Source organism: Helianthus annuus, chromosome 1 (assembly GCF_002127325.2).
Source record: "Helianthus annuus cultivar XRQ/B chromosome 1, HanXRQr2.0-SUNRISE, whole genome shotgun sequence".
NCBI classification, from domain to species: Eukaryota; Viridiplantae; Streptophyta; class Magnoliopsida; order Asterales; family Asteraceae; genus Helianthus; species Helianthus annuus.
This window is the reverse complement of record NC_035433.2, coordinates 136489843-136517012: the sequence shown is the minus strand read 5'-3', so window position 1 is coordinate 136517012 and position 27170 is coordinate 136489843. Positions and strand designations below refer to the sequence as shown.

The following is a 27170-nucleotide window of genomic DNA, read 5'->3' as shown; positions in this document are numbered from 1 at the left end:
GGCATTTCATCAAACACTTGGTGTGCATGCCACAATTTATGCATAATGTACAAGTGTTTCATGCTTTACTTCCTACTTCATGCTTTCATTCATCAATTAACACAAAAACATCAACAAATTCATATCACATTCAATCTACCTAACAAGAACGCATTACATACACCATAACACAACAAGATGTGAACAAGGATTGGACTTGGGTGATCATTCAAGTCATCATCCTTACCAAAACAAATGGGTTTCACCTCTAAACATCAAATTAACCTAAATCATGCATAACCCATGTTCAATATGATGATTCTAACACACACCCATTCACAATTTCATACAAATTCGCAATTTACATCATAACCCACTTCGTGAAAGATCACCAATCTAACTTTTAAGACATACCTTACAATCCCCTTGTGAAGGTGATCATTAATCCGTGTTCATTCATGAATTTAGACCTTGATTTGCCCTTCGATTTGATGATTCTTCACGTTTAGGGTTTCTTGAGCTCTCATGAGAGCTCCTGCTCCTTTCTAGAACACACGAATGTGTGTGTTTGTGTGTGTTGATTTTCATAAATAAAACCCATCTTTCCATCCTAACCGTTTTGGTCCCTCAAGTTTTCTCACTAATTAGAATTGACACAACTTTCATTCCTTATTTGTTTCTACCATACTTTTAACTAGGACGAATAACCTAGTTATTTATTTCTTGATGTACCCGATCATAACATTTAACGAATATAAACATTCGGGTTTTGGGGTGTTACACTTGAACTCCTTTTGTCACCCTTTTCACATCACCGACTTGTGATGAGTCGGGAATTACCGCCAACAATCACCCCCTTAATTTCCGACTCGAAATAGGTAGGCTCTAACATGTCTTCTTTGTCTTGATTCTCATAGAACATATCTTGATCTCTAGCTGTGTTTTTTGGCTCCTTCCTAGCTCGAACATTCTTGTGACCTTGTACTCGACTAGTCCTTTTTCCAAGACTCGTCCTTTGGTCATTAGAACTCGCACCACCATTGACTCGGCTGCGATCTTGAGCAAACACCCGCTTTCTTGGATCATTAAATGTATCTCCTTGGGTTTGAATCCCTTGCTTAACCTTTTCTTTGAATTCTTGAACATTTTTCTTTGGACTTTGAATTTTGGGTTTCTTCATTAAACTTGGATCTTTGAGAAGACTCTGACTCGTACTTGCCGTATCATCTTTCAGTTCACCTCTTTGTAGATCCCTACCCGCAAAATTCTTTATTCCAGTCATGTTATCTTGTGTACCGGGACTTGCTATCTTGAGGTTGATCTTGTACAAACGGTTCTTGGTCCTTGTCACCTTCATCATAAGTTTTCCTGTATCATCATGAATGGTTAGCAAATCACGTTTCATGTGAATGTCGCATCCACCTTCCGTTGCTTGACCAAGACTTATGATATTGCTTTGCAAACTCGGTATGTAGTAAATATCGGTTAACAGGCGCTTCTCCCCCGTTTTCCCTTCAAGTAATACCGATCCCTTTCCCCGTATGTCAATACAAGATCCATCTGCAAACTTCACCTTTCCCGTGACACGCTCATTAAGTTCAAAGAAATAAGCTCGATTACCCGTCATGTGATTCGATGCTCCGTTGTCGAGATACCAAGTGTCTTTCTCCATTGGCTCAGTCTCGAAACGCTTTGGATTCACCCATTCTTCATTTAGAAAAACCGTTTCTTGATCACATCTCATCATGAATAATGATGGATCAAAATCATCGTTTTTAGCTAAGTTAGCTTCATCTTGTTTCTTCATACGATCCGGACATCCTGACGCGAAGTGACCAAATTTATCACAACGGTAACACTGAACCTGTGATCTATCTTTCCTTCCTTTTTGGCGATCATTGGTTCTTCTTTGACCCGTTTGCTTTGACCCATGATCTTGACCATCTCGGCTTTGACTTCCATCTTGGCCCTCATCATCCCAGTCTTGACGTCTACCTCGGTAACTTGAACCGCCTCGTCCACGCCCTCGCGTATTTTCATAGGATTTGGATTTCGAGGATGATTCACCATTGGAAAACATTAGATTACCTTGATTTTCTGCTAAAGACTCGATACCCTTAATCCTGTCTTCGAATGTCTTCAGTCTACCGACCGCTTCCTGAAACGTCATAGTCTTCAAATCTGCAAATTGTTCAATTGAAGCTACAATTGGAACATACTTCCCTGGAACGGAACCTAACAATTTTCTGGTAAGCTTTTTGTTTTCATAGGTGGTTCCCAAACTGGCTGCCTTGGTAACCAACTGACGTATTATGCCCGCGAAAGAATCAACTGTCTCTGTTTCTTTCATCTTCAAGGATTCGAACTCATTTTCCAGTTGCTCAAGCTTTGCCTCTCGAACCCGTTCAACCCCAACATACCGTGTCTTCAACGCTTCCCAAATTTCCTTTGCAGTCTGAAACTGAGCTACTTGAAACACGAGCTCTTCGGGTATTGCTTGAAGTAGAAGTGCAACCGCCATGTCATCCTTTTTGGCTTCTACCTCTTCTTCACCTGGTTCTAAAGCTTTCTGTATTCCATAAACTTTGAATATCGCTTTGATACGAATCGCCCAGATGTTGTAATTTGTTTCGGTTAACATTGGACATTGTAAAGTTGTGGTACTCTGGTCCTTAACCACAACCGGTGGTGGTCTATCCCCATTCGTCATTGATTTCTGAACAACTTTTCAGAAACGAACGCGTTTGCTCACAGAAACCCGGTCACGAATACCTCTCGAAAACCGAATAAAAAAAATCTTGAATTGAACCCGCTTGTCCAACCCAAACAACGTTTAATGATTAAACCCAAACTTAGTTTAAACCAAAAAATAATAATAACCCAACTTGTTATAATATATATATATATATATATATATATATATATATATATATATATATATATATATATAGGTAAAGGATCCTGTAAAAAGTCCATCTTTTGTAAGAAGTGTAAGAAATAATCTTGGAATGACAAGTGTCCCTCCTCTTAATTAATTCAAAAGGGTAGATTAGTAATTATACATTTTTGTCATTTAATTGATTTACAATATAACTGAAAAAAAAAAACTGGCGATGAGAATTTTTAGGGATTGATCGTTTCATCTCCATCTCCGATTCAGATCATCTTCTCCGACCATCTTGAATCATAGTCAATTTATCCAGTTATTTTAAGACACCACGCCATGAATCTGATTATACAATGTCTCCATATAAAACACCATGACTTGAATCATAGATGTTTAAAACACCACACCATGAACAATGTCTACAGATAAAACACCATGACTTGAATCATAGTCATGGTGTTTTAAAATCTGGGAATGTTTTTGTATTGATAAAACACCACGCCATGAACAATGTCTCCTGATAAAACACCATGACTTGAATCATAGATGTTTTAAAACACCACGCCATGAACAATGTCTCCAGATAAAACACCATGACTTGAATCATAGTCATGGTGTTTTAAAATCTGGGAATGTTTTCTATTGATAAAACACTACGCCATGAACAATGTCTCCAGATAAAACACCATGACTTGAATCATAAGCGTTTAAAACACCACGACATGAACAATGTGTCCAGATAAAACACCATGACCTGAATCATAGTCAATTTATCCAATTGTTTTAAAACACCATGCCATGAATCTGAATATAGATCTATTTATGATAAAGTATGAAGAAATTCGTTGATTTTTTGAAGATTGATGACGGTTACCATATAATTCGCTGATCTTTAGGAAGTTGATGGGGGTTTTGAAACGGTTACCATATTTGAAACGTTGGAAAAGTCACTATTGCCCTTCAATTTTTACATAAGGTCCTTCTAATTAAAATACAATTTACATTTTATACCCTATTTATCTCAACCATTAGATCAAATATCCAATGGTTTAAAACACTTCTTACCCTTCTTACATTTTAGACACTTTTTACCATATCCCTACCCTATATATATATATATATATATATATATATATATATATATATATATATATATATATATATATATATTTTGTTTCAGACGATGTTCCAAAAAAAAAAACACAATAAAACGTTGACTTTTTTGGTTTGTTTCTATCCCCAGTTGGATTATAGCTCCAACTTAATTAGTTACCTTCACGAAGCATCCACCGCAAAAGAAAAGATTTCGCCGGTAATTCTGTTCCAAGATGTTCTTGTTTCCGATTTAAAGAACTCACGGTTTTGTCTCTTCTCAAACAAAACCCGCCCAGATCACAGGTTGGAACCCTTGCGATGCCATGTGGTCAAAAATAATGGGAATAGCTGGCTGCCCATTATCCCAAGTAGTGTCATAGATTTAGGAGATAGTGGTTAGTTTCAGTATTGTTTGTCTTCGTTGTTTTTTACTCCTTAAAAGGAGAAATGGTTTTTCATTAATGGATCATCAAAGAAAATTAGTATCAAGTATCTCTCTAAAATTCTATCAAGTTCCTTTCTATTTTCTTAGGCCAATCGATTATCGGTTGGAACCACATCAGTGGTATCAGAGCGGTCTTGATCCCCTCATGGACGCTCACCAATGGAACGAGTCGTTGGATCGAATCATATCAACGATTGCTGAGATGATCGATCTTCTAAAAAACGAGTCCCGGAGATGGGCAACTTCACCCATTTTTTCTACACCGCTACCGTCACCCGCTACCGCATCACCACCACCAATTTCCGCTCCCGTACCTACACTTCCACCACCCGTTTCCGCCACCGCACCAACAAATTCAACAACACCGAAACAAGCCGCTCGCATAGCCCTTTTGCCACCGAAAAGTGCACCATTCACAGTCACAAAACCCACAACCCCACCTACCAGTTATCCTCGTGAAGACACTTTCATGCGAGATCTCAAAATCTCATACAAAGCTTCACTCCATCCTAAGTTTACGATGAATAATTATACTCCTCACACAGAAAAGGAACTTGCAACTATGTCGAAGGTCCCCAATGGCATGAGGAGACGTGATTGGCGACCATCGTGGCGCTACGTTTAGACCACACCGTGGCGTTTCACTATGACTTCTCCAAACGCTTTGGGACGGACCGAGTGGCATCCGCCGTGGTTTCCACCAAGTTGTTGAAAGTGTTCATGGTTTGTAATTCTGTATGTCTATCTATTATGATGAGAAACCCTTTAAATAGGGAGAGATACAAAGATTAACCCTAACTCTAATAAGGAATTACAATCCCATAATAATACAAATACATCAATACTATAAATAACTATGGACACCATAAATATAAACATAATTATCGGCTAAGACTCCCCCGCAGTCTGAGCGGGCGTAGGACAAACGCTCAGGCTGGAACGAAAAGACTGGAACAGCTCACGAGGAAGTCCCTTTGTGAAGATGTCGGCATACTGGAGAGACGTTGGGACATGAAGAACTCGAATGTCCCCAACTCGAACCTTTTCCCTGACAAAGTGAATATCGATTTCAATATGTTTCGTTCTTTGGTGCTGGACCGGATTGTCTGATAAATACACAGCAGAGACATTGTCACAGTATACAATCGAAGCACTACGTAAAGGCAAATGTAATTCCAAAAGCAGGTTACGAATCCAAGTAGCTTCGGCTACCGCATTTGCTACTCCTCGATATTCCGCCTCAGCACTAGATCGTGATACAGTAGGCTGGCGCTTGGAGGACCAAGAAATCAAATTATCCCCGAGAAAAACACAATAACCGCTGGTGGATCGACGGGAGTCAGGACATCCCCCCCAATCGGCATCAGAATATGCTACCAAAGAATGATTATTAGAGCGGATGATACGAATACCATAATCGAGAGTGCCATGTATGTACCTTAAGATACGCTTCATGAAGGCAAAATGAGGGTCATGTGGTTCGTGCATAAAGAGACAGACCTGTTGCACGGCATAACTAATGTCCGGTCGAGTAAAGGTAAGATATTGTAATGCTCCGGCCAAACTTCGGTACAACGTTGGATCATGAAACAGAGGGCCATCTGTGGCACTCAACTTAGATGATAAATCGACCGGAGTGGTGCAAGGTTTGCACGCGTCCATGGACGCACGAGAAATAATATCCTTGGCATATTGAGATTGATCCAAGAATAAGCCACGGTCACTGCGTGTTACTTTAATACCCAGAAAATGATGTAGAGGGCCTAAATCTGTCATGGCAAACTCTCGAGAGAGTTTGTTGATAATGTCCTGTAATAACTCATTTGAAGAAGCCGTTAAAATAATATCATCGACGTACAGCAATAGATACGCGGTTTGAGAACCTCGTGTGTAGATGAACAATGAATTGTCGCACTTGCTGTTACTAAAACCATGAGACATAACATACGTGGCAAAGCGGGTATACCACGCGCGTGGTGCCTGTTTCAGACCATAAAGCGACCTCTTTAACCTGCAAACAAAGTTAGGATATCTACGATCCACAAATCCCGGTGGCTGATGCATAAAAACAGTTTCATTAAGATGACCGTGTAAAAAAGCATTCTTGACATCCAACTGATGGATGGGCCAAGAGCGGGAAACTGCAATGGATAAGACGGTCCGGATGGTAGCCGGCTTAACAACCGGACTAAATGTGTCCTCACAATCCACCCCAACAGTTTGTGATTTACCATTAACGACTAACCGTGCCTTATAACGTTCCAAAGAACCATCTGACTTAAATTTATGGCGAAATAGCCACATGCAACGAATAACAGGTCTGTCAATAGGTCTAGGTACGAGTTCCCAAGTTTCATTCTGCTGTAAAGCACTAAACTCGGCTTGCATGGCGTTTAACCAATGAGGGTCGGTAAAGGCATGGTTGTAGGATTTTGGGATTGGTGATATGGTGGTGGAAAGGAGGGTTGTTTTGGCTTTAGACCGGGTCGTCATAGGATGTGTGTTCACAGAAGGGGCAACCGTGGGCCTGTATACGGTTTGAGCAGGTTGCGGGTGAGGTGGGGCAGGTGGGTCGGAAATAGGCTGGGTCGGGATAGTGTGGGAGGGCTGCTGGGGCTGCGGTGAAGCTGCCCGGTTGGGCGGAAGGGGGGCGGTTTGGTGCTGCTGATTTTGGACAGCCGTGTTGGGCTTAGGACGGCGGGTATAGTGCTGTAGGGGGGCTGGTATGGGCTGCTGATTTTGGGCAGCAGTGTTGGGTTTAGGGCGTCGGGTGTAATGCTGAGGATAAGGAGATGTGGAGTGTGAAGATGCTGGCGGGATGGTGGGAATGGGTGTAGAAAAGGAGAAACCGGGAGGAATATCATCTAAAAAGTTATAGGAAGAGGTAGGGGTAGGAACGGTGTATGGAAAAGTGTGTTCGTCAAACGTTACATGGCGTGATATGGAGACCTTCCCGGTTGTGGGGTCGAAGCACCGATACCCTCGGAAATCGGGAGGATAACCGAGGAATATGCACCGAACGGAGCGTGGGTGAAGCTTATGTGGTTGGGTGACGGAGGTGTTTGGGTAGCACGCGCACCCGAACACACGAAGATGATCGTAGGTCGGGTGTCGTAGGTATAGTGCAAAGGTAGGTGTGTAGTAGTTTAAGCGTTTTGTGGGTAAAATGTTGTGCAAATAAGTGGCGGTGTGGAGGGCTTCGACCCAAAAAATAGGAGGCAGGTGGGCATGGATGAGGAGGGAACGGATGATGTCGTTGAGACGGCGAATCATGCGTTCGGCACGCCCGTTTTGAGATGACGTTTGAGGGCACGCAAAGCGAAACAAAAGTCCATGTTGATGGGCAAATTGTTTGAAGGCGTTATTATCGAATTCGCCCCCTAGGTCACATTGGAAAGTTTTGATATTTCTGTTGAATTGGGTGGCAATGAGTTTATGAAATTTAGCAAATGTAGGAAAAGTTTCTGATTTGTATTTAAGAGGGTATACCCAAATAAAGTTTGAAAAATTGTCAACTAGCACCATATAATATTTATATCCGGTTTTACTGGTTATGGGAGATGTCCACAAATCACAATGTATAATATCAAAGGGTGCAAATGTAAAGGAAGAAGATTCAAAGAACGGTAAACGTTTACTATTAGCAAGTTGACAAGAATGACATAAATTAGAAACTTTATTATGGGTACATGAAAAACCAAAACGTCTGCTAAGAACATCTAAAACTTGAGTCCCTGGATGTCCAAGACGATCATGCCAAGGCAAAGTTGTAGATGCGAGAAAACATGCTTGTGGTGGTAGCGTTGGTGGAGTGATGGGATAGAGGTTGCCGGTGCTATTGTGGCGGGAAAGCAGACGCCCCGTTGTGAGATCCTTCAAGGAAAAACCAAAAGGATCAAATTCAATGGATACATGGTTATCACGGGTGAAACGGCGAACTGAAATGAGGGTTTTAATGATTTTTGGGGTATAAAGGATATTTGGTAAAATGTATGTTCGGTTGTAAATAGGAAGGTAGCCAGTACCGGATCCCTCAATAGGTATAAGTTCGCCATTACCAACCATTAATTTAGTATTTACGTTAGAATTCAAATTAGGAATCATACCTCGATTTTCCGTGGCATGTTGTTCTGCTCCAGTGTCCATCACAGCATTCGGATCTTGATATTGTAACTGCATTGTTTGGAAGGCTGCACTGAGATCCGAGGGGCTGAGAGCATCGAAACCCGAAGGTGAATGCCCGTATGGGGGTGGGGCCGGATGTGGCTGACCCGCAAAATTTGCTGACGGATGCTGTGGGGTCGGGTTGGGTTTCCATGTATTCTGAGTGGGGTATGGACACGGGGGGGTGGACCACCACGCCCACTGTGGGAATTGCTGCTGCTGTCCCGTGTAGTTCAAAAAATTCCAAGGTGTTGGAGGTGATTGACCCCTGTTTCCTCTTCCTCTTCCTCCACGTCCACGGTAGCCCTGACCACGTCCGCGGCCTCTACCCCTATACGAGGGAGGCTGCTGCTGCTGTTGATTATTTTCTGAAGAGTGAGCAGGTGTTTGCTGATTAGTGGTGTGGTTTGTAGAGGCGGGTGTGTAGAGGACCGAAGAGGATTGTTGTTTCCGAGCTTCTAACCTAATAACCTCATCATTAAGCATAGTACGGGCCGTGTCCCAGTCGGCCTGCTGTGAATGAATTAGTTGGGCAGTGGTGTCAAATTCGGCTGAAAGACCTCTGACCAACTGCAGTACCATTCGGCTCTCAGTAACAGGTTGATCCACATCCGAGAGCTGGTTTGCTAGCTCTTTCAACTGTTGGCAATAATCATCGACTGAGGCACATGAGGCGAGTGTAAGGTTAACGAAACGAGTCTCCAGAGCTGCTGCCTTGGCTTGCTTGTTTCCCAAGAATTTTTTCTGAAGTTGTAGCCAAGTGGTTCGAGCCGAAGCGGTGGTGTCAAGGACGGTGCCCAGCAAGTCATCGGATATCGTGCTATAGATCCATTGAGAGACCAAAGCATCGATTTCTTTCCAGGTTTCGTAATCAGGGTCAGTTTTGGTTGGTTTTTGGGTGTCATCGATATGGTCTAGAACCTTGTAAGCGATGGCATGAAAGGTGAACAGCTTGACCCATTGGGAATATGTTACTTTGGTGCCATCAAGGGTCCGAATCTTGGACTGAACATTGGTGACAGTGTATGCAGGGTGAAGGGGTGTGACTGCAGGTTTGTCGGGCTGAGAAGGGCTGTCATCTGACTTTGGCATGATGGCAGCAGTAGATTAATCGAAAAAAAAACAGAATGGTTGGGGGACAGCAGGTTTTGATAGCGCAGAGGAGAGGGTGTAGGGCCGGCTGCAGAGAAACGGAACCGAAAAAACAGAGGGCTGCAGGTTTGCGAAAAAGAAGAAGGAGAAAATAGGGTTTCGTAGGGAGAGATAGGGCTAATCAGAACCGAGGCTCTGATACCATGAAAGTGTTCATGGTTTGTAATTCTGTATGTCTATCTATTATGATGAGAAACCCTTTAAATAGGGAGAGATACAAAGATTAACCCTAACTCTAATAAGGAATTACAATCCCATAATAATACAAATACATCAATACTATAAATAACTATGGACACCATAAATATAAACATAATTATCGGCTAAGAGTTGTAACCGGATTTTCGCCTTGCGGACAAGTCGAATTCGAGTGAGGTGGAATGATGTGTGCCATGAAACCCGCGAAGTCATGAAGACATATCAAACATATGCATCACATCGTGAATATTATCATGCAATATTAGTAACTTAGTTAATTAGATTTATGGAATTAATTGTTTTTAAGTAGTGGGTTACCATTATCTATTTGAATGGGTAGTTATCCTTTTAAATAGCAAGTAGTGGGTATTGTATTGTAAGGCTATATATCAGCCAATTAACAATTATTTAGATTATGAATAAAGATTATGAAAATCTAATTATCTTTCTAAAGTTCTTTCTGGTCTTCTCATCTATTTCTCTTGATTCAAGTTTGATACTTGTCATACATATATTAGAATTTGGTTAAATTGAACAAACAAAATAGCATACCATTTGGGCCTAATATCTTGGTGGGCTTTGGATTGTAATATCATGTACACTCTTTTGAGTGTGGACTTGCACATCTAAATAATATATATTCTCTACTTTCGTATCTTATGAATTCATATTCAAAGTCGGTTGCTAATGACCTTGTGGGGGTGTCTTTGGTGTGTACAATGATCCAAGTAACATGAAAAATATTCTAAAGCTAGAGAGATCAATGAGATTTAGGATGCATTCTTTTTTTTATGAAGGTAATTTTATATGGTATAAGTACCAACAAAAATAACTAGGAAACGAGAAAAGAGATTGACGTGGTATCAAAACTGTTGGATGAGACTAAGCAACAGAAGAACTTAATCGATCCATGAGAGTGCGCAAAAGAGAATAGAGATCAATGAAATACCTTAAAGGCTTAACAACTTAACCGATCAAAAGAGTGAAGATGAACAAGAGTTGTATGGGTAACTTGCATGAAGGGACGAAGAGATAAATTGAAGAGAGAACACCCTTAGTTATTTAAATTATTTTTAAATAATCTTAGGCAGGCTTAACAACTTTAACCGTCCATGGTTCACATTTTCTGTTTTATTTTTAACATAAAACACCCTCAATTATTGGTAGTAATATCATCCACCTTGAAGTTTAATACAGCACATAGTATTTCGTAGAAAGAATTGATTCATTGATCTTCAAAGGTTACTATGTAAATACAAGATTATGACAATGATTGAGAAAATAAAGGCACTAAAGATGGAGAAAGTAACAAGCTATACAACAACCTTGACAAGTCAATCTAAGATTTAGATGAGTTTGATTGTTTGCATATGAATTGGTTTGGCCTTGGCTGGAATGTGGTCTCCATAATACGTCCCCGCAAGATGGAGGATTCGTCAGATAATCCAATTTTGGACTAAATGTTGCAAAATGGTTGCCGAGAGACAGTGGTTTAGTTAGTACATCGACAAGATGATTGAACGAGGCAACATGGAGTACTTGTAAAATTTCATTTGCGACCTGTTCGCACACAAATTGCACCTCGAGTGCGACATGCTTCATGATTAAGTGGTAGATAGGATTTGCACAAAGATTAGTAGCCCTGGTGTTATTACAAAATAGTTTTGGTGCAGCGCAGGGGCGGACCTGGCCTTGTGTCAAGCGCCCGGGCTACGGCTCAAGTTTTTACCAGTAGTGTATTTTTTTTTTCGATTTTTATACATAGAACACCCCTGAACAACTACGAGGACACCCCTCAAATTTTTTTTTTACAAACTAATAATAAGCCTAGTTGGTGATATAAAAATAGCCCAGATAATAAGCCTAACAAGAAACTAGATAATAAGCCTAAATAACTAAATAATAGCCCAAGATTGAATCAAATGGGCGGCAGTTTAATCAGATTGAGGGATATCAAACGTCGACTAGAGTCAGACGTCGAACACAGCAAAGAACGAAAATAACGGGTTCGATTTCAAGCTATGAAAAAAAATAGAACAAATCTATTAAGTAATTGTTTTACTTTATTTATTTATTGTAGTTTTTTAATATTGTATTATTGCATGGTAAAAAAAAATTGAGATACCCCTGAATTAATGTTCTAGTTCCGCCACTGGTACAGCGGGTATTTGAATGAAAAGTTCACGTAGCAAATTTTTGACCCAAGCTAGTTTAGTTGCTGCATTGCCCTTAGTGTAAAATTAGAGTAAACTGCCAAAATAGTCTCTAATGTTTGGTCGCTTTTGGCAATTTAATCCAAAACTCAACCTTTTGAATCTGGGTCCTTGTGGTTCAATTTGTTGCCATTTTCATCCAAAACCAAAATCTTATCAGATTTTTCAATTAACATCCATTTTGTCCTTCATTAAAAGGAAGGAAAAAGACAAAAAAAAAAAAAAAAAAAAACGCTGGATATTAACTGAAAAATCTGGCCAGATTTTGCTTTTGGATGAAAATTGCAACAAAATTGAAACCAGAGGGACCTAGATTCAAAAGGTTTGAGTTTTGGATTAAAGTGACAAAAGTGACCAAACTTAGGGACCATTTTGGCAGTTTACTCTTAAAATTATTTGCCCCCATTTCAAAATTCCAATTTGGCCCCAGTTAAAAATTGTAGCCTTACCATCTTTTTAGTTTTTTTTTCAAAACTATGGTAGTGTTTTATCTTACTTGGTTGACTCAATTTAACTTTTTGTGTCAAGCAGCTGTCTAGCACTCGCTCATTGGTCCTGACAAATTACTATTTTGCCCCCAACTCAAAATTACAGGCTGACCATCTTTTTAGTTTTTTTAGCAAAACTATGATAGTGTTTTGGTTTAATTGGTTTACTCGATGTGTTTTGTTTTTTGAGATCGTATTCTAAGTAGTATGTACAAGTAATTAAAATACATGCGTACATGTTATGAAACTAAGCAATATTCGGTTTAGCACCCCACTTCGCAACGCGAGGGGAGGGGGGGCACGACACTAGTTTACATTTACATTTACATTTACATTTACATTTACATTTACATTTACATTTACATTTACAATACATACAAATAACAATGGCCGGCGGGAATAGTGAAACCATGTGGTTGGCCAAAAGTGGCGGCCACTTTTATTTGTTATTTTTTTTGTTTTTTTTTTCCTTTTTTTCATATAATAGTTATTTATAGGTCATGCCAAATTACAATTTTATCCAAGTGTAAAATTACGATTTTGCCCCCGTTTCAAAATAAAATTTTGCTTTTGCCCTCTGCTTAAATTTACGATTTTGCCCTCAGTTAAAAAATACAAATTTTCCCCCAATTCAAAATAAAATTATGGTTTTGCCCTCAGCTAGAGTCCACGATTTGGTTCCGAGTTTAAAATTACGATTTTGCCCCCAGATAAAAATTAGAATTTAGCCCGCAGTTAAAATATTACGATTTTGCCCCCATTTCAAAATAAAAAAACGGTTTTGCCCTTAGTTCAAAATATTATTTTACCTCCATTTTAAAATTACAATTTTACCTTAGCTAAAAATTGCAATCTTGCCATCGTTTTTTTGGGCAAAACCAAGGTAGTGTTTTATTTTACTCGATTGACTCAATTTTGTTTTTATTCATGCCAAATAGCTGCCTAGCACTCGCTAATTAATCCTGAAAAATTATTGTTTTGCCCCTAACTCTAAATTACACGCTTGTTATCGTTTTAGTTATTTTTTTTATCATAACTATGGTACTGCTTTTCTTTAATTGGTTAACTTGATGTATCTTTTTGATATTGTGTTATAAGTAGCATGTGTAACTAATCGACATAAAGGCGTACATGTTATTAAATTAAGAAATACTCGTTTTAGCGCCCCGCAACGCGGGCGGCGCATAACTCTAGTATATGTTTACAATACATACAAACATCTATGTTTCAATGTCGGCGGCAATAGTTCTTTTAGTTGGTTGGCCAAAACTGGCGGCCAACTTTTGTCTTTTTTTTTTCCCTTAAAATAGTTATTTATAGGTTGTGCCAAATTACGATTTTATCCCCTGTTTAAATTTACGATGTTGCCCCCAGTTAGAAATTAAATTTATGCTTTTGCCCCCAGCTTAAATTTACGATTTTGCCTTGGTTAAAAAAAAATTATAGTTTTGCCCACCGCTACAATCCTGTCAAATTACAATTTCGCCACCAATTCAAATAAAATTTTTGTTTTGCCCCCAGCTAAAAATTACGATTTTGCCCTCAGTAAAAATATTATGATTTTGCTCCCAACTCAAAATAAAAAAATGGTTTTGCCCTCAATTCAAAATATTATTTTACATCCATTTTAAAATTACGATTTTACCCAAGCTAAAAATTGCAATGTTGCCATAGTTTTTTTGGCCAAAATTATTGTAGTGTTTTATTTTACTTGGTTTACTCAATTTAGTTTTTATTCGTGCCAAACAGCTGCCTAGCACTCGCTGATTGGTCCTGACAAATTATTGTTTTGCCCTCAACTCTAAATTACACGCCTGCTATCGTTTTAGTTAAATTTTTTTTTATCATAACTATGATAGTGTTTTTCTTTATTTGGTTAACTCGATGCATCTTTTTTTATATCGTGTTATAAGTAGCACGTATAACTAACCGAAATAAATGCGTACATGTTATTAAACTAAGAAATATTTGGTTTAGCGCCCCGCAACGCGGGCGACGCATAACTCTAGTATTCAATATCTACAAAACCAAAGAGCAGCAATAGTGTTTGCCTTCAATTGGGCTAAATGGGCGGTAGGGAAATAGTGTCAGGCAGCTGTCTAGCACTCTTCTATTGGCCCAACAAATTTATGATTTTATCCCTCTTTAAATTTATGATTTTGCCATCCGTTCAAAATTATGTTTTTGCCCCCACTTAAAAATAAATTTACGCTTTTACTCCCAACTAAAAATTTCAATTTTGCCCCCGGTTAAAAATTACGACTTTGCCCAGTTTCAATTTACAGTTTTGCCATTAGTTTTTTCCTTTATAATTACGATTTTGCCATCAGCTCAAAGTTATGTTTTTACCCCCACTTAAAAATAAATTAACGCTTTTGCTCCCAGCTAAAAATCCAATTTTGCCCTCAGTTCAAAATTACGATTTTGCCCCGTATAAATTTATAGTTTTGCCATTAGTTTTTTTTTCTTACAGCCAAGTTACGATTTTGCCCTCAACTTATATTTACATTTTCTCCATTATTTTTGTTTGTTTTCCTGGTGAAACTACAATTTTGTCCCTAATGTAAAATTACAGTCATGCCGGTAGATTCCTGGCACTCCCCTATTGGTCCATTTAATTTACGATTTTATTCCGGAATTAAAATTATGATTTCGCCTTCAGTTAAAAATTATGTTTACCCAATCGTTTTAGTTTTTTTTAGCAAAAGTATAAAACATTTTTTTTAATTGGTTGACTCGATTTAATTTTTTTTCCGTGTCAAGGAGCCGCCTAATACTCGTTCATTAGTCCTGAAAAATTACAGTTTTACCCTGATCCGAAAAATATCGTTTTATTTTTTATTTCCTAGCAAAATTATAGTAGTGTTTTTTTGATTGATTGATAATTATTTGGCCATCGCCCCACAACACGGGCGAGGCATCAACTAGTATATATATACATCGACGAATAGTTAATTCGTTGCTTTTTTTAATTAGGTCACAAAGTTTTCAAACTTTTTCATTTTAGCCCATTCTTGATTTGTGCATATATTAATTCGTAAGGAATAATAACTCTTGGTTTTTGTGAGTTGTTTATTTTTTTTACGTAGTAAACTTGAGGATTTTTATATGTGTAACAAAACTTTGGTTATTTATATTTTATCAGAACAGTTAAATGAGTTTAGTTTTCTTATTAGTTTTTGTTTTGCGTTTTCCTCGGATTTAGTCATCGTTTGGTTCCAACTTAGCACGGTATTTGATGGTTACATTTGGTTCCTAATTTTTTTTACCCTCTCGACTTTCTAATATGTGCCGGTATAAATTTGATTCCGTCTATATTTAACGTTACATGAGTCACTTAATGTTAGAAATTCGTGTTTTTATTTTATGTTTTTTCCCAGTCTTAACCGTCGTTCGGTTACTACTTAGCATGGTTTTACGTTCCTACCCACTACGCGAGATTAACAATAGTTTTGATAAACTTTAAACATTTATTTTCCTTTATGAACCCACATCACTTTGAACACCTTAGCTTTTATAATAAACTTTTATATAATTATTTAAAGAGAAAAATGCCTGGATAGTCCCTGTGGTTTCGCCTTTTTTCACCTATAGTCCCCAACTTTCTAAAATTACCTGAATTGTCCCCAAGTTTTCATTTTTTTGTTACCGGATAGTCCCTGGGTCTAACTTCAGTTTGTTTTCTCTGTTAAGAGGGTGTGAAATGACAAAAATACCCTTTCCTTAAAAGACCAAACCATAGGGACTATCCGGGGATCTTCTTCATTTTTATTTATAAAACCCCACCACCACACTTCATCTTCAACCTCCACCCACCATCACCCTCCTCCACCCTCCACCATCGCCGGCTGCCGGTCATCCAGTGCCTCCGGCCGGCTGCCGGTCATCCTTTTACAGGCTTCGATCTCAGCTGTGCAAAAGTTGTTGGATATCAAAGTTTCTCATATTTAAGACTTAACATATTTAACGAACCAATGAGTTTCTCTAAATAATCACACAATGAAAGGCATGGAAGAGGACCCCTGTTTGCACAGCTGGAATCGGATATACAAGTGAGATTTCTTGGTGAGCTACGGCTGAAAATAGGAACCTTCAACAACTTTCCATAGCTAAGCAGCTGATTCAGTTCGAACGGCTGTGCAACAGAGGGATCCAAGGTTGCGTCGATGCACACAGAGACATAACCATCAGTCAGTCTTTGACCAATTAGAGAATTCTGTTAAACTCACTGATAATAAGAGGCTTGTTTGAAGTTTTAAAGATGGTTGCCATGAAATGTTTCCAACTCAGACAGTTTTTATCATCAAATTTGACTAAACAAAGCTTGTGATAATCGATCATTTTGAGAGAAAAGAAGAGTAACCAATAAAAAGAAAAAAAAGCTGAAATGGAACAGAACTGGAGCGATCTGTTCATAAGAAAGCGCAGTTTGTCGTTCCATAAACAAGAACCAGAATCCGATATTACAAACAATTTGATTGCTTAACAATCCCGAAACGATAAGAAAAACTCTTATCGTTTTCTTAAACTAATAACTACCAAACAGAACAGATAAATCCCAAAACATACATAGAACAAATACATAATAAAGATACCAATTCTTTCCCTAAACCCTCAATCAACAAATTATTTGTCAACTTAATCCTAAAAAACAACCACGAATACAATCCACATAAATTTGATCTTTAATCCCCAATATTCAACAAAATTATTCATCAACTCAATCCAAAATTAACAACCCAATCAATCCATCAAGATGATTAAAAAGACTGAATAATTAACAAAAAAAAAAAAAACCCAACAATTTTATCATTCAAACCCCACAACCAATTGAGAATTATTGGAGCCAATCAAACAAAATAAAAGGAAATACAGATACACGATAAAATAATGAAAAACAAAAACCCTTTTTTTCCGATAGTGGAAAACCTAAACCCAAAATCCCTAAAAGAGAAAGGCGAAGAAAATCGAATTGAATGAAAGCAATGGCTTCGATCTCAGCTGTGCAAAAGTTGTTGGACATCAAAGTTTCTTATATTTAAGACTAACATATTTAACGAACCAACGAGTTTCTCTAAATAATCACACAATGACCCGCAGTCGGTCGGAGGCACTGGATGACCGGCAACCGGCGATGGTGGAGGGTGGAGGAGGGTGATGGTGGGTGGAGGTTGAAGATGAAGTGTGGTGGTGGGGTTTTATAAATAAAAATGAAGAAGATGCCCGGATAGTCCCTATGGTTTGGCCTTTTAAGGAAAGGGTATTTTTGTCATTTCACACCCTCTTAACAGAGAAAACAAACTGAAGTTAGACCCAGGGACTCTCCGGGAACAAAAAATGAAAACTTGGGGACTATTTAGGTAATTTTAGAAAGTTGGGGACTATAGGTGAAAAAAGGCGAAACCACAGGGACTATCCGGGCATTTTTCTCTTATTTAAACTAAATACTAATTACAAAAAAGTTATTTTTTTTAAATATAATTACAGGATTAATGATAAATAGCAACATTAGGTATTGTGTTCAATTCTTAAAAGGAGGTTTTTCCTAGGCATTCGTCTAATGGACATAGATATAATCGGATAGTTCCACTCTAGTAATTTGTTTCGGTTGTCCACATTTACCGTTCAAACAAAAAAGATGAACAGTCATAACTTAATTACAGTGATGCGTCCATGACAAGTTAACTCAAGTAACTTCAAAACCCCCACTCACACAGTAAATCACACTTGCACGACACGCCGTCGTAAAATGGTGTTTTGGTCGTATCCACCGACGAGAAAACAACTTGCCGGCAGCGCCATCGTCTTCCTCACCGGCGCCACCCTCTTCGCCGCCGGTGCCTACCTCTCCTTCACTAACATAGCCCCTCAACAAGCCCGTGCTAAAACCCGTTCCGATTACGTCAAATCACGCCTCCGCAAGCTTCTCCAAGACGACGATTAACTTTCTTTAACCTAATTCTTCCTTTATTCCTTCAGTTCAGGTACTAATTTCTTCTGCTGTATTGACTTTTTAAATAGCTTTTTGATGTATAAGTTTGTTAGGGTTTATTGCTGTTGTTCTAAATTAGGGTTTAGTGAATTCGAACGAGTGATTTATGTTAATTAATTTGATTAGTTAGAGATTTTTTGTTATTATTTTATAAACGTCAGAAGACAACAATTGATTGGTTGTATGTTAACTTTATAAATATGGCCGTAGAGAAATTGTTGTTATGATTATTTGTGGATCATGATGATTGATTATGTGAAGGGCACGAACCGAACCGAACGCCGTTTGTTAAGGAAATAATGTGTTCATGAACAGTTCGTGAATACTTACCGAACGAGATTTTTTGTTCGTGTTCGTTCATTAAGGAAATGGGAGTGTTTGTGTTTGTTCGTTAATTTTAGGTGCCGAACACAAGCGAACTTTCACGAACACAAATGAAAACAAACGAACACAAACAAGCGTTTATGAACAGAAACGAACACAAACAAACGTTCATGAACTGAAATGAATACAAATGAACACAAACAAGCGTTCATGAACTGAAACGAACACAAATTAATACATAGGAAGTAGGAACACAAACAAGCGTTTATGAACTGACACGAACACAAACAAACATATATTAAATTTTGAATAAAAAAGCATTTAACATCATAGACATAAAGATACACTCAACATAGACTAACCTAATTAATTAAACGTACTTGAGTACTTAGCATAATCTTGATAAACATTATCAACATAAAACAGTGTCTTAAAAAATAAACAAACATAACCTGATTTTAGGTACTAAACATGAATGAACACGTTACCGAACGTTCACGAACATAAATGAACCAAAATGACCTGAGTTCATGTTTGTTTGTTTAGCTGAAAGTTCAGTTCGTTTGCAGCCCTAATTAAAGCTGAAATGGTAGAATACAGAGCATCTTCTAAAATTAGGGCTATCACAGGCTCACAGCCTACAATATCTTTATTACCTGACTATAAACAAGTTTTCTAGATTATAGTCAAAGATGAGTTTATAATGATGATATTATAATACTATGTGTTATGGGAATGTGAAGAAAAGTGTGCCACGTCTAGGGGCTCTGCAAATGAACCAAACATTCAGAGAACAGGTCATGAACCGTTCGTTTGTGTTCGTTCGTTTAATAAATGAACGAAAACGAACAAGAAATTTCGTTCGTTTAATTAAATGAACGAACATGAACAAAGGCCGCACGCGTTCATTTATGTTCGTGAATGTTCGGTAACATGTTCGTTTATATTCGGTAGTTCATTAGTGTTTTTTTATTTTTATATTTTACTTAAATAGATCAAAATTCTGATGAATTAAAATATTTAATAAGTATCAATCTATTATATATTCTGTTAATGAATGCTTGTTTGTGTTCATTTGCTTTCATATGTGTTTATGAACGTTCGTTCGCGTTCGTTACCCAAAATTAACAAACGAATACGAACACATACATTTCCTTAACAAACAAACACAAACAAAAAATCACGTTTTGCAAGTGTTCATGAACAGTTCGTTAACACATATTTTCCCTAACAAACGAACACGAACAAGGTCTTGTTCGTGTTCGTTCAGTTTGTTGTCAAAGACGCAAGGCGCAGGATAGGTGCATCGGCCTTGCCCGGAGCCTAGGCGCAAGGCGCAAAAAAAGCGTGGGCTTTTTTAAGAAAAGTGCACATAGAGAAAAAAAATATAAAAAATATGTTATGCTTTGAAAATAAATAAGATTCCACATATAAAATTAAAAAAAACTATTATATATGCCATTTAAGATCATGTAGCTCCGAAAACCCGGGCCCGCGTGAGGCAGTTTTTTGCACCCACTCGGTTTCTTTTTTTTCTTTTTTTCAGTTTACCTGCGCCTCAGCACCGTTTTTGCGCCTAGGCGCGCGCCTTTTTGCGCCTCAGCAGCGTTTTTTCAAAAAAACCCATTTTTGCGCCTAGGCTACCACCAGGCGCTATAGGTGCGCCTCGCTGCGCCCGGGCGCCTAGGCGCGCGCTTTTTGCGCTTTTGACAACATAGAAATTGCAGCCCTAGCAGATAGCAATAATCTTTGACTCAAGTGTTCGTTCAGTTTGTTTGCAGCCCTAGCAGATAGCAATAATCTTGTTCACACCTATGGTCAAAGATAATAGTCAAATATGAGTTATATTGTTCATATGATGATATTCAAACCTTGATCTACTGCAGATAGCAATAATCTTTGACTCAAGTGTTGATCATGCTTCATTGTTTGCGGCCATCACAGCCCACATCAGCTGATAATTTGCGTTCTCATCGACTTCCGTTTCAGGGTAATCATGCTAAAACGATTTCAACATTCTTGTTACAAACTTGTAATTCAATTATTCCAATCTAACATGTTTGTTCGATTGTTGACGAACATAGGCATCTCATCCGGTATAACTTCAAGTTCAGGATCCCAAGCCTCTACAGTACTCAACGTGACCAACGAGTATACATCAGCATTACAAACCAGTTCATATAGTGAAATACGGGTTTTTCTCGATATAGAAACCGAACGACCCGGCGAGATCACACAAGACCAACTCTTAGCACAAGTTCTTCGCCCAAACCGTGACTTCGTTGAAGACATTCTTCAACGCGCGAAGCCCGGTTTTATAACCGATTTACTATGGTCATTCTTCGATCATAGCGAAAACAAAGCGCGATTATGTCTCGACCTGACGCAAGCCATCCGACGGGCCCACACGTTAATTGCACCGTTACAAGACCTCCTACACGTTCTCCCGCTAGACTCCGAAACCAGCTCGTTATCCGCACCGCAATGCAACAGCGCGTTTGATCTTCTTCTCAAATACGAACAGCTCGAGAACCCGTTTCCCAGCCCTGGGTCCCGCAACGTGTGCGGCATGCGAAATTGCTTCTCCGATCTGAATACCCAACTCGAGAGTCTTATCAAAAAGTCGAATTCGCGTATTCATTTTTTCCATACGGTCATCATAGGGTTTGCAATCGGTTTAATTAGTATAACTATCGGTGTTATTGTAGTCGGTGTGATTATCGCAAAGCACGCGTTTATTGCGCTTGCGGCAGCCATGGTTCTTCCTGCTGCGTTTATCCCTTCGAAAATGGAGAAACGAGAGCAGTATCTTCTTCGACAGTTAGATGCTGCACAAAGGGGGACTTTTGTTCTACATGAAGATATTATTACAATCGAACGGCTCGTGAACCATTTGTATTCGGATATCGAGGTAAATAAACGTTTTATACGTAATGGCTTATGGAGGGGTAAAGATATGCATTCTATCATGGAGGTATCGAGACAGTTAAAAAGGAATAATGTTTATTTTCAGAAACAGTTAACGGATCTTGAAGAACACTTGTGCCTTAGTTTTGCCGCAATAAATCGCGCTAGATCTCACCTTATTCAAATTATTAAGCTTCGTCAAGATGACCGTTCATAGACGACACACATTCTTTAACCGATGATGTATTCTTTTTCGTTCATCATTTATTGTTTTTGTGACTGTTTTAACTGTAGTGCTAAATTATACAGATTTAGGTTTTTAATCAAATTGAGCTGCAGCTAGTGAGGTGTTTGTTTTTTGGGCAAAAGCTCTTCTGAGCACTTATGTCTGCGTTGCGCAGACCTTTGGGTCCTGCAGATGTGGTCCGCAGACGGCAGGCCTTTTACCTCTTCAAAAACAAACAACACCTTACTGTCTTTCTTCTTCCATGTATGTACTTGAAATTGATTTAATTTACTATAAATATCAAATGAAAGTTTTCTCACATACTTATATTTGTCACAAACTTGGCTTAAAAAGAAACGGGTCAAATAGGTTGAAAGTTGGCCGAATCTCTTGTTTTATAGCATTCAATCATATAGCTTTCTAGACTATTTATGCTAAGAATTTATATGATTTTTCTAATTATGGTTGACACGCTAACTATTTTGATAAATGCTATTAGAACTCTTAGACTTTCGGGTGATCGGGTCAATGCAACCTGACGCGCTCTGTTTTGAAGTGCTAAAGCAAATTGGATCCATGTCGTATTCTTTCTCTTCTTTCAAATAGGTCCCACCGTATCCCAGGTGAGCACCTGCTTGATAAACGTGACGTCGTGACAGATGCCAAGTCGGTTAGAGTTCTTCAAACCACCTTTTTTTTTATTTTTTATTTTTTTTAAGTTGGGTAAATGTGACGTTCCAGATGCTTTTTGATGTGTATGGATACCTTGTGTATCTTTTTTGTGTGTTGAATGTTAAGTTCTTTATTAGAAGTAAGGATTCTAGGTTAATCTATCGGCTTTGTGATGTGCGTTTTGTTACTGTTGTTTATACAATTTGAATATGCAAGTTGGATTAGATCATCTTACTATGATCATTTCGTTTCGCCATTGATACTACTCTAGAGTTGAATCCAAAAACATGTGATTTTAGTTTTATTTGCTTGATTTGTTTTTTGAACTTGAAATTTTATGAGCTTACGGAGTCAATGGTTACTTCTATTTGTTTTGAACATGACGTATGTTTGAATAGTCCTTCAGTCAAAGGATCTCTTTGATTTGTTATAAGTTATATCTTGTTCATAGTTATTAAAGTTGATTTGTAAGCTCACTTGAAAACCTTTACGTGATGAATCATGGATGTTTTAAGTAGTGGCGGATCTAGCAATTTTTTTCACCAGGTTCCTTTTGTTAGATTCTCACTAATTTTTTCTAAATCATACAAGGTTTCCACTATTTGTTTCCATTTTTTCCAAACCGATGGGGTTCCTGGGAACCCCCAAAACACCTCTAGATCCGCCCCTGTTAAGATGTGTTTTTGAGGCTATTGAAGTTGATTTATGAAGTTCATACATAATGTTAGTTTGTATAATGCTCATAAGAAATCCAGGTGAAAAGTGACAAATTACTTATGTTTTGTGTATATAGTTTTCGACAACAACAACCACCACCATACCCAGTATAATCCCACCTATAGTGAAGCTATTGATAGGGTCTGGGGAGGATAGGATGTAGGCACGCCTTACCTCTATCTGAGGGGATAGAGAGGTTGTTTCCAGTGAGACCCCCGGCTCCAAAGTATGTAGTTTTCGACCATTACCCAATTTGGTCAGGTGGTCAGAACCCGGTTCTGACCCGAACAAAACTAGCCGTTTCTTTAGTGACCCGTTTGACCCGAACTTGTTCAGACCCGGCCCGTCTGTTTTGTCAGCCCTAGCCAGCATTTATTCTTTATTATTGTATTTTTTACAGAATATATAATAAATAATTATCACTTCCCAACTCTTCTATAAACCAAGGGTATCTGTTTTCTTTTGTTCTAAAACTTGATTCTAGATATCAAGGGACATGGGATTGAAATGACACCAAGCAACTTTTATAACTGAAAAATCTGAACCATTTATAACTGAATTCGACGGATTTTGGAAAGCAAAACGAGCAAGGTATCATGAGGAAGGGATGAGATCGGTACCGTACCTTACGGGTACTAAAAATACTGATATCGAATTGAGAAGAAGTGGGTACGGAATATGCATCGGTTTGGTACTAGAACGGTACTAGTATGCCATACAATACTTGTTGGACTTGCATGTTAATAACTTATATCTGAATGTCTTTTTTTGGGTAAGCCTCTAATTTTCATTTTCAATTTGTCTTAACGTCAAGATTTTTCAAATTTGTATCATATTTTGTTATATTTTGTTTCTGATTTATAGTTATTGAAGTTGATTTATAAAGCTTACTTGAAAACCTTTACATGATGAATCATGGATTTTTCAAGATAGGTGTTTTGAGGCTATTGAAGTTGATTTATGTGGTTTATAATGTTGTTACTGTATAATGCTCACTAGAAATCCGTGTTGAAAAGTGACAAATTACTTCTGTTTTGTGTATGTAATCTTCGACCAGTACCGGATTTGTTCAGAATTCATTCTGACCCGAACCAGGTTTACCAATTTTTAAAATAGGCTGTTTTAACCTGAATACGCTTTGACACATTACCCTGACCAGCCTGACCTGCATGTTTTGCCCCCCCCCCCCCCCACCACCACCACACACACACATCAAGTACTTTTTTGTATTTTTTTTGTCTTGTCCAAAACCTGATTCCATATATTATGTGAGTTTAAGCTATCCGCACACGTTAAAACTTATTTTTGACACCCTTACATGTACCCACACGTGTATACTACCCATATAAGATAATACGAGCCTCTTATATAACTTGTACATACTTATACGAGTCCATATAGTTTTCAAGTGAATGTTAGCTATACGATAAGTATATACTTATATGACCCATATACACCTATGCAGAAAAAAAAAAAAACAGAACTATTTTTTACTAAAAATAATAAGATATGAAAACCTAGGTAGAGGATCCTGTAAAAAGTGCTCAAAGTGTGAGAAGTGTATTATAACACTATATATAATACTATATAACACCATATAACAATATGTAACACCATATAATACCATATAACACTATGTAACACTATATATCATTATATAACAAATATAACACTATAGTTTGTCTGATAGCATGTCTATGATAGATGTATAGTGTTATATTTGTTATATAATGATATATAGTGTTACATAGTGTTATATGCTATTATATGGTGTTACATACTGTTATACGTTGTTTATATGGTGTTATATAGTATTATATATAGTGTTATAATACACTTCTCACACTTTAGGCTCTTTTTACACTATCCTTACCCTATATAAACACTGAAACATAGGGTAAGTATTTGGTTTTGACCAAATAATCAAACCGAACTTGATAAATATACTAAATGAAAAAGAATTCCGTAAGTTAAAAGAGAGTTCATTGTTCGCATTTGTTTATTTTGTAATTTCATAAGTTGATTATGTTAGGCGTGTTATATAAAATATAAGATTTTAAAATAATTTAATATATTTATTAATACTCTTTATCATGAAAAAACACATTTTAGCATATCATTAAAGTTTAAAACGTGTTACTATTTTAATAACAATTTAAACTAGATCAGTGCCATTGACAAACAACTTTACAACCATTTCAATTCACACCTCCATCGATCGATCAATATATTGAAACACAAATTGGGTATATGAAAATCAAACAACCATGAAGCAAAATCATGTTTCTAAAGAGCAAATGCAGATAAGATGACCAAGAACATGAGGACGACAACCGTCAGGAAAGATGCCACGACTGCTCCGCTAACCGCTTGACAAAAATCGTTGAATTGCTGACAGATTGCCGGCCAGTTTGCATCCGAGTTTCCGTTATGTGCCAAGTAAACTATGGACGCCGCTCCACCTGCAGCCGCGGTGGTTAGAGCAACCATCACCTGCAATGGAAACCATAGAGATTATATATGACCAAATGATTAATTTGCTTGGATAAATAATTTAAAAGGGGTTGTGGCACAGCTTGTTGCACGTTTACCTGTCATTTTTATGTAATTTTCCGGTCGTTTAAGAATTTGGTAAAGGATATGCTTAGTTAAATATTTATATTTATATTTATTTAATGGGTAACATAACTTGTATAAAAAGAAAATAAATATCCATTTGCATGTGCATGACTTGTGTAATACACAAACTGACCCCAATTTATCATACATACTCAAAATGTGACATCACAAAAAAAAAAATTCATAGGTCCGTCACTGTTGATTTCCTACTCTTGGTTACGTGATGCAAAGGAAATAAATTTAGAATATTTAAGTCATCTTACGCTATCAAGAAAGACGAGGACGACCCTTGGGGTCACCAGATGTGGGCGAACAATGCATACGATGGAGATAGGGATCGTAAGGGCTAGGTAAGCGGCGGTTATGCTGTTAGCGATCACAAAAAACCTGTCATGCATACGACATCAACTTAAAAGTTAAAACCAAGTACAAAATTGAATTTCAAAGACCAAAAATCCCTAAAGGATATGTCAAATTCCAAAAAAGTAACAAAAAAATATTTCTTTCTAATATATTTTGATTCGACTTACGTAAAAGTTGGCAAGTCATCAAACTCGGCTTTGAATTGAAAGAATTGAGTGAAGAATGGAAGAGTTTGATCCGTGGAACCCATGGCTATCGCGGCTCCTAAAGCTGTAGCAATGCCGGCTATCCTTAAGATCACATCAAATATGGCTAAACCTCTTTTGTACCCTCCTTTTGGAGCCTTTTGAACCACTGGCTTGATGGTACTCGAGGCCGGTGGGGTGGCCAATAGCGGCGCCTTTCCCTTCCTTTCCTTGGGTGTCTCGGTAATGTTGATTGTTGTCGAATCACCTTCCATTTTAGAGAGAGAAAGAGTGTGTAAATGTGGATCTAGAGAGAGAAGAAGAACAAACTAGAGGGGTTGAAAGATGGTGTGAAGAATGGTTTAATGAAAGAATGTATAAATAGTTTGAAATGAATGAAGAGTTGGTTAAACAATTAGTGAAGAGAGTATAATGAAGTTGATGGGTTTCCTCTACTACTCCACTGGGTCCAAAAAGGAATACTTAGCCAACTAAACCCCTATTATAAATTTAATTTCTTATTATCATATAAAGATATACAATA

General features: G+C 37.9%; 3 protein-coding genes across 6 annotated transcripts; 1 reads left to right on the top strand and 2 right to left on the bottom strand.

Moving 5' to 3' along the window:
• Window positions 1–7468: 7468 nt before the first annotated feature.
• LOC110879682 lies at window positions 7469–9662 on the bottom strand. Its single transcript, XM_022128197.2, has 2 exons — window positions 8513–9662; window positions 7469–8279 (listed from the first exon to the last, which is right to left on the bottom strand). The coding sequence occupies exons 1-2, from the start codon at window positions 9660–9662 to the stop codon at window positions 8242–8244; spliced, it is 1188 nt and encodes a 395-aa protein (XP_021983889.1). The 3' UTR covers window positions 7469–8241.
• An 8577-nt stretch (window positions 9663–18239) lies between these two features.
• On the top strand, window positions 18240–22899 carry LOC110879690 (UPF0496 protein At3g19330). 4 transcript variants are annotated; one of them, XM_022128211.2, is made up of 4 exons: window positions 18351–18605; window positions 20824–20927; window positions 21022–21848; window positions 22570–22899. In XM_022128211.2, the coding sequence occupies exons 2-4, from the start codon at window positions 20855–20857 to the stop codon at window positions 22576–22578; spliced, it is 909 nt and encodes a 302-aa protein (XP_021983903.1). In that variant the 5' UTR covers window positions 18351–18605; window positions 20824–20854; the 3' UTR covers window positions 22579–22899. The 4 variants fall into 4 exon arrangements, 3 of the variants coding, with proteins under 3 accessions (XP_021983910.1, XP_021983897.1, XP_021983903.1); XR_004862299.1 differs by lacking the exon at window positions 22570–22899 and having other exon boundaries at window positions 18247–18605; window positions 21022–22172; XM_022128205.2 differs by lacking the exon at window positions 22570–22899 and having other exon boundaries at window positions 18349–18605; window positions 21022–22172.
• A 2708-nt stretch (window positions 22900–25607) lies between these two features.
• On the bottom strand, window positions 25608–26965 carry LOC110879709 (casparian strip membrane protein 1). The gene is made up of 3 exons (XM_022128227.2): window positions 26609–26965; window positions 26342–26465; window positions 25608–25952 (listed from the first exon to the last, which is right to left on the bottom strand). Exons 1-3 carry the CDS (start codon window positions 26899–26901, stop codon window positions 25746–25748), a joined length of 624 nt encoding a protein of 207 aa, XP_021983919.1. The 5' UTR covers window positions 26902–26965; the 3' UTR covers window positions 25608–25745.
• Between the last annotated feature and the right edge of the window lie 205 nt (window positions 26966–27170).

Bases quoted from the DNA above. Each gene is read 5' to 3' on its own strand.
- LOC110879682 (XM_022128197.2), bottom strand. From the start codon at position 9,662: ATGCCAAAGTCAGATGACAGCCCTTCTCAGCCCGACAAACCTGCAGTC. The intron at 8,280-8,512 runs GTATGATTCCTA...TTTTCCTTGAAG, and splicing joins ACATGCCACGGAAAATCGAG to GATCTCACAACGGGGCGTCT.
- LOC110879709 (XM_022128227.2), bottom strand. From the start codon at position 26,901: ATGGAAGGTGATTCGACAACAATCAACATTACCGAGACACCCAAGGAA. The intron at 26,466-26,608 runs GTAAGTCGAATC...TATGCATGACAG, and splicing joins GATGACTTGCCAACTTTTAC to GTTTTTTGTGATCGCTAACA. The intron at 25,953-26,341 runs GTAAGATGACTT...TTTCCATTGCAG, and splicing joins TCCTCGTCTTTCTTGATAGC to GTGATGGTTGCTCTAACCAC.
- LOC110879690 (XM_022128205.2), top strand. From the start codon at position 20,855: ATGCTTCATTGTTTGCGGCCATCACAGCCCACATCAGCTGATAATTTG. The intron at 20,928-21,021 runs GTAATCATGCTA...TGACGAACATAG, and splicing joins TCATCGACTTCCGTTTCAGG to GCATCTCATCCGGTATAACT.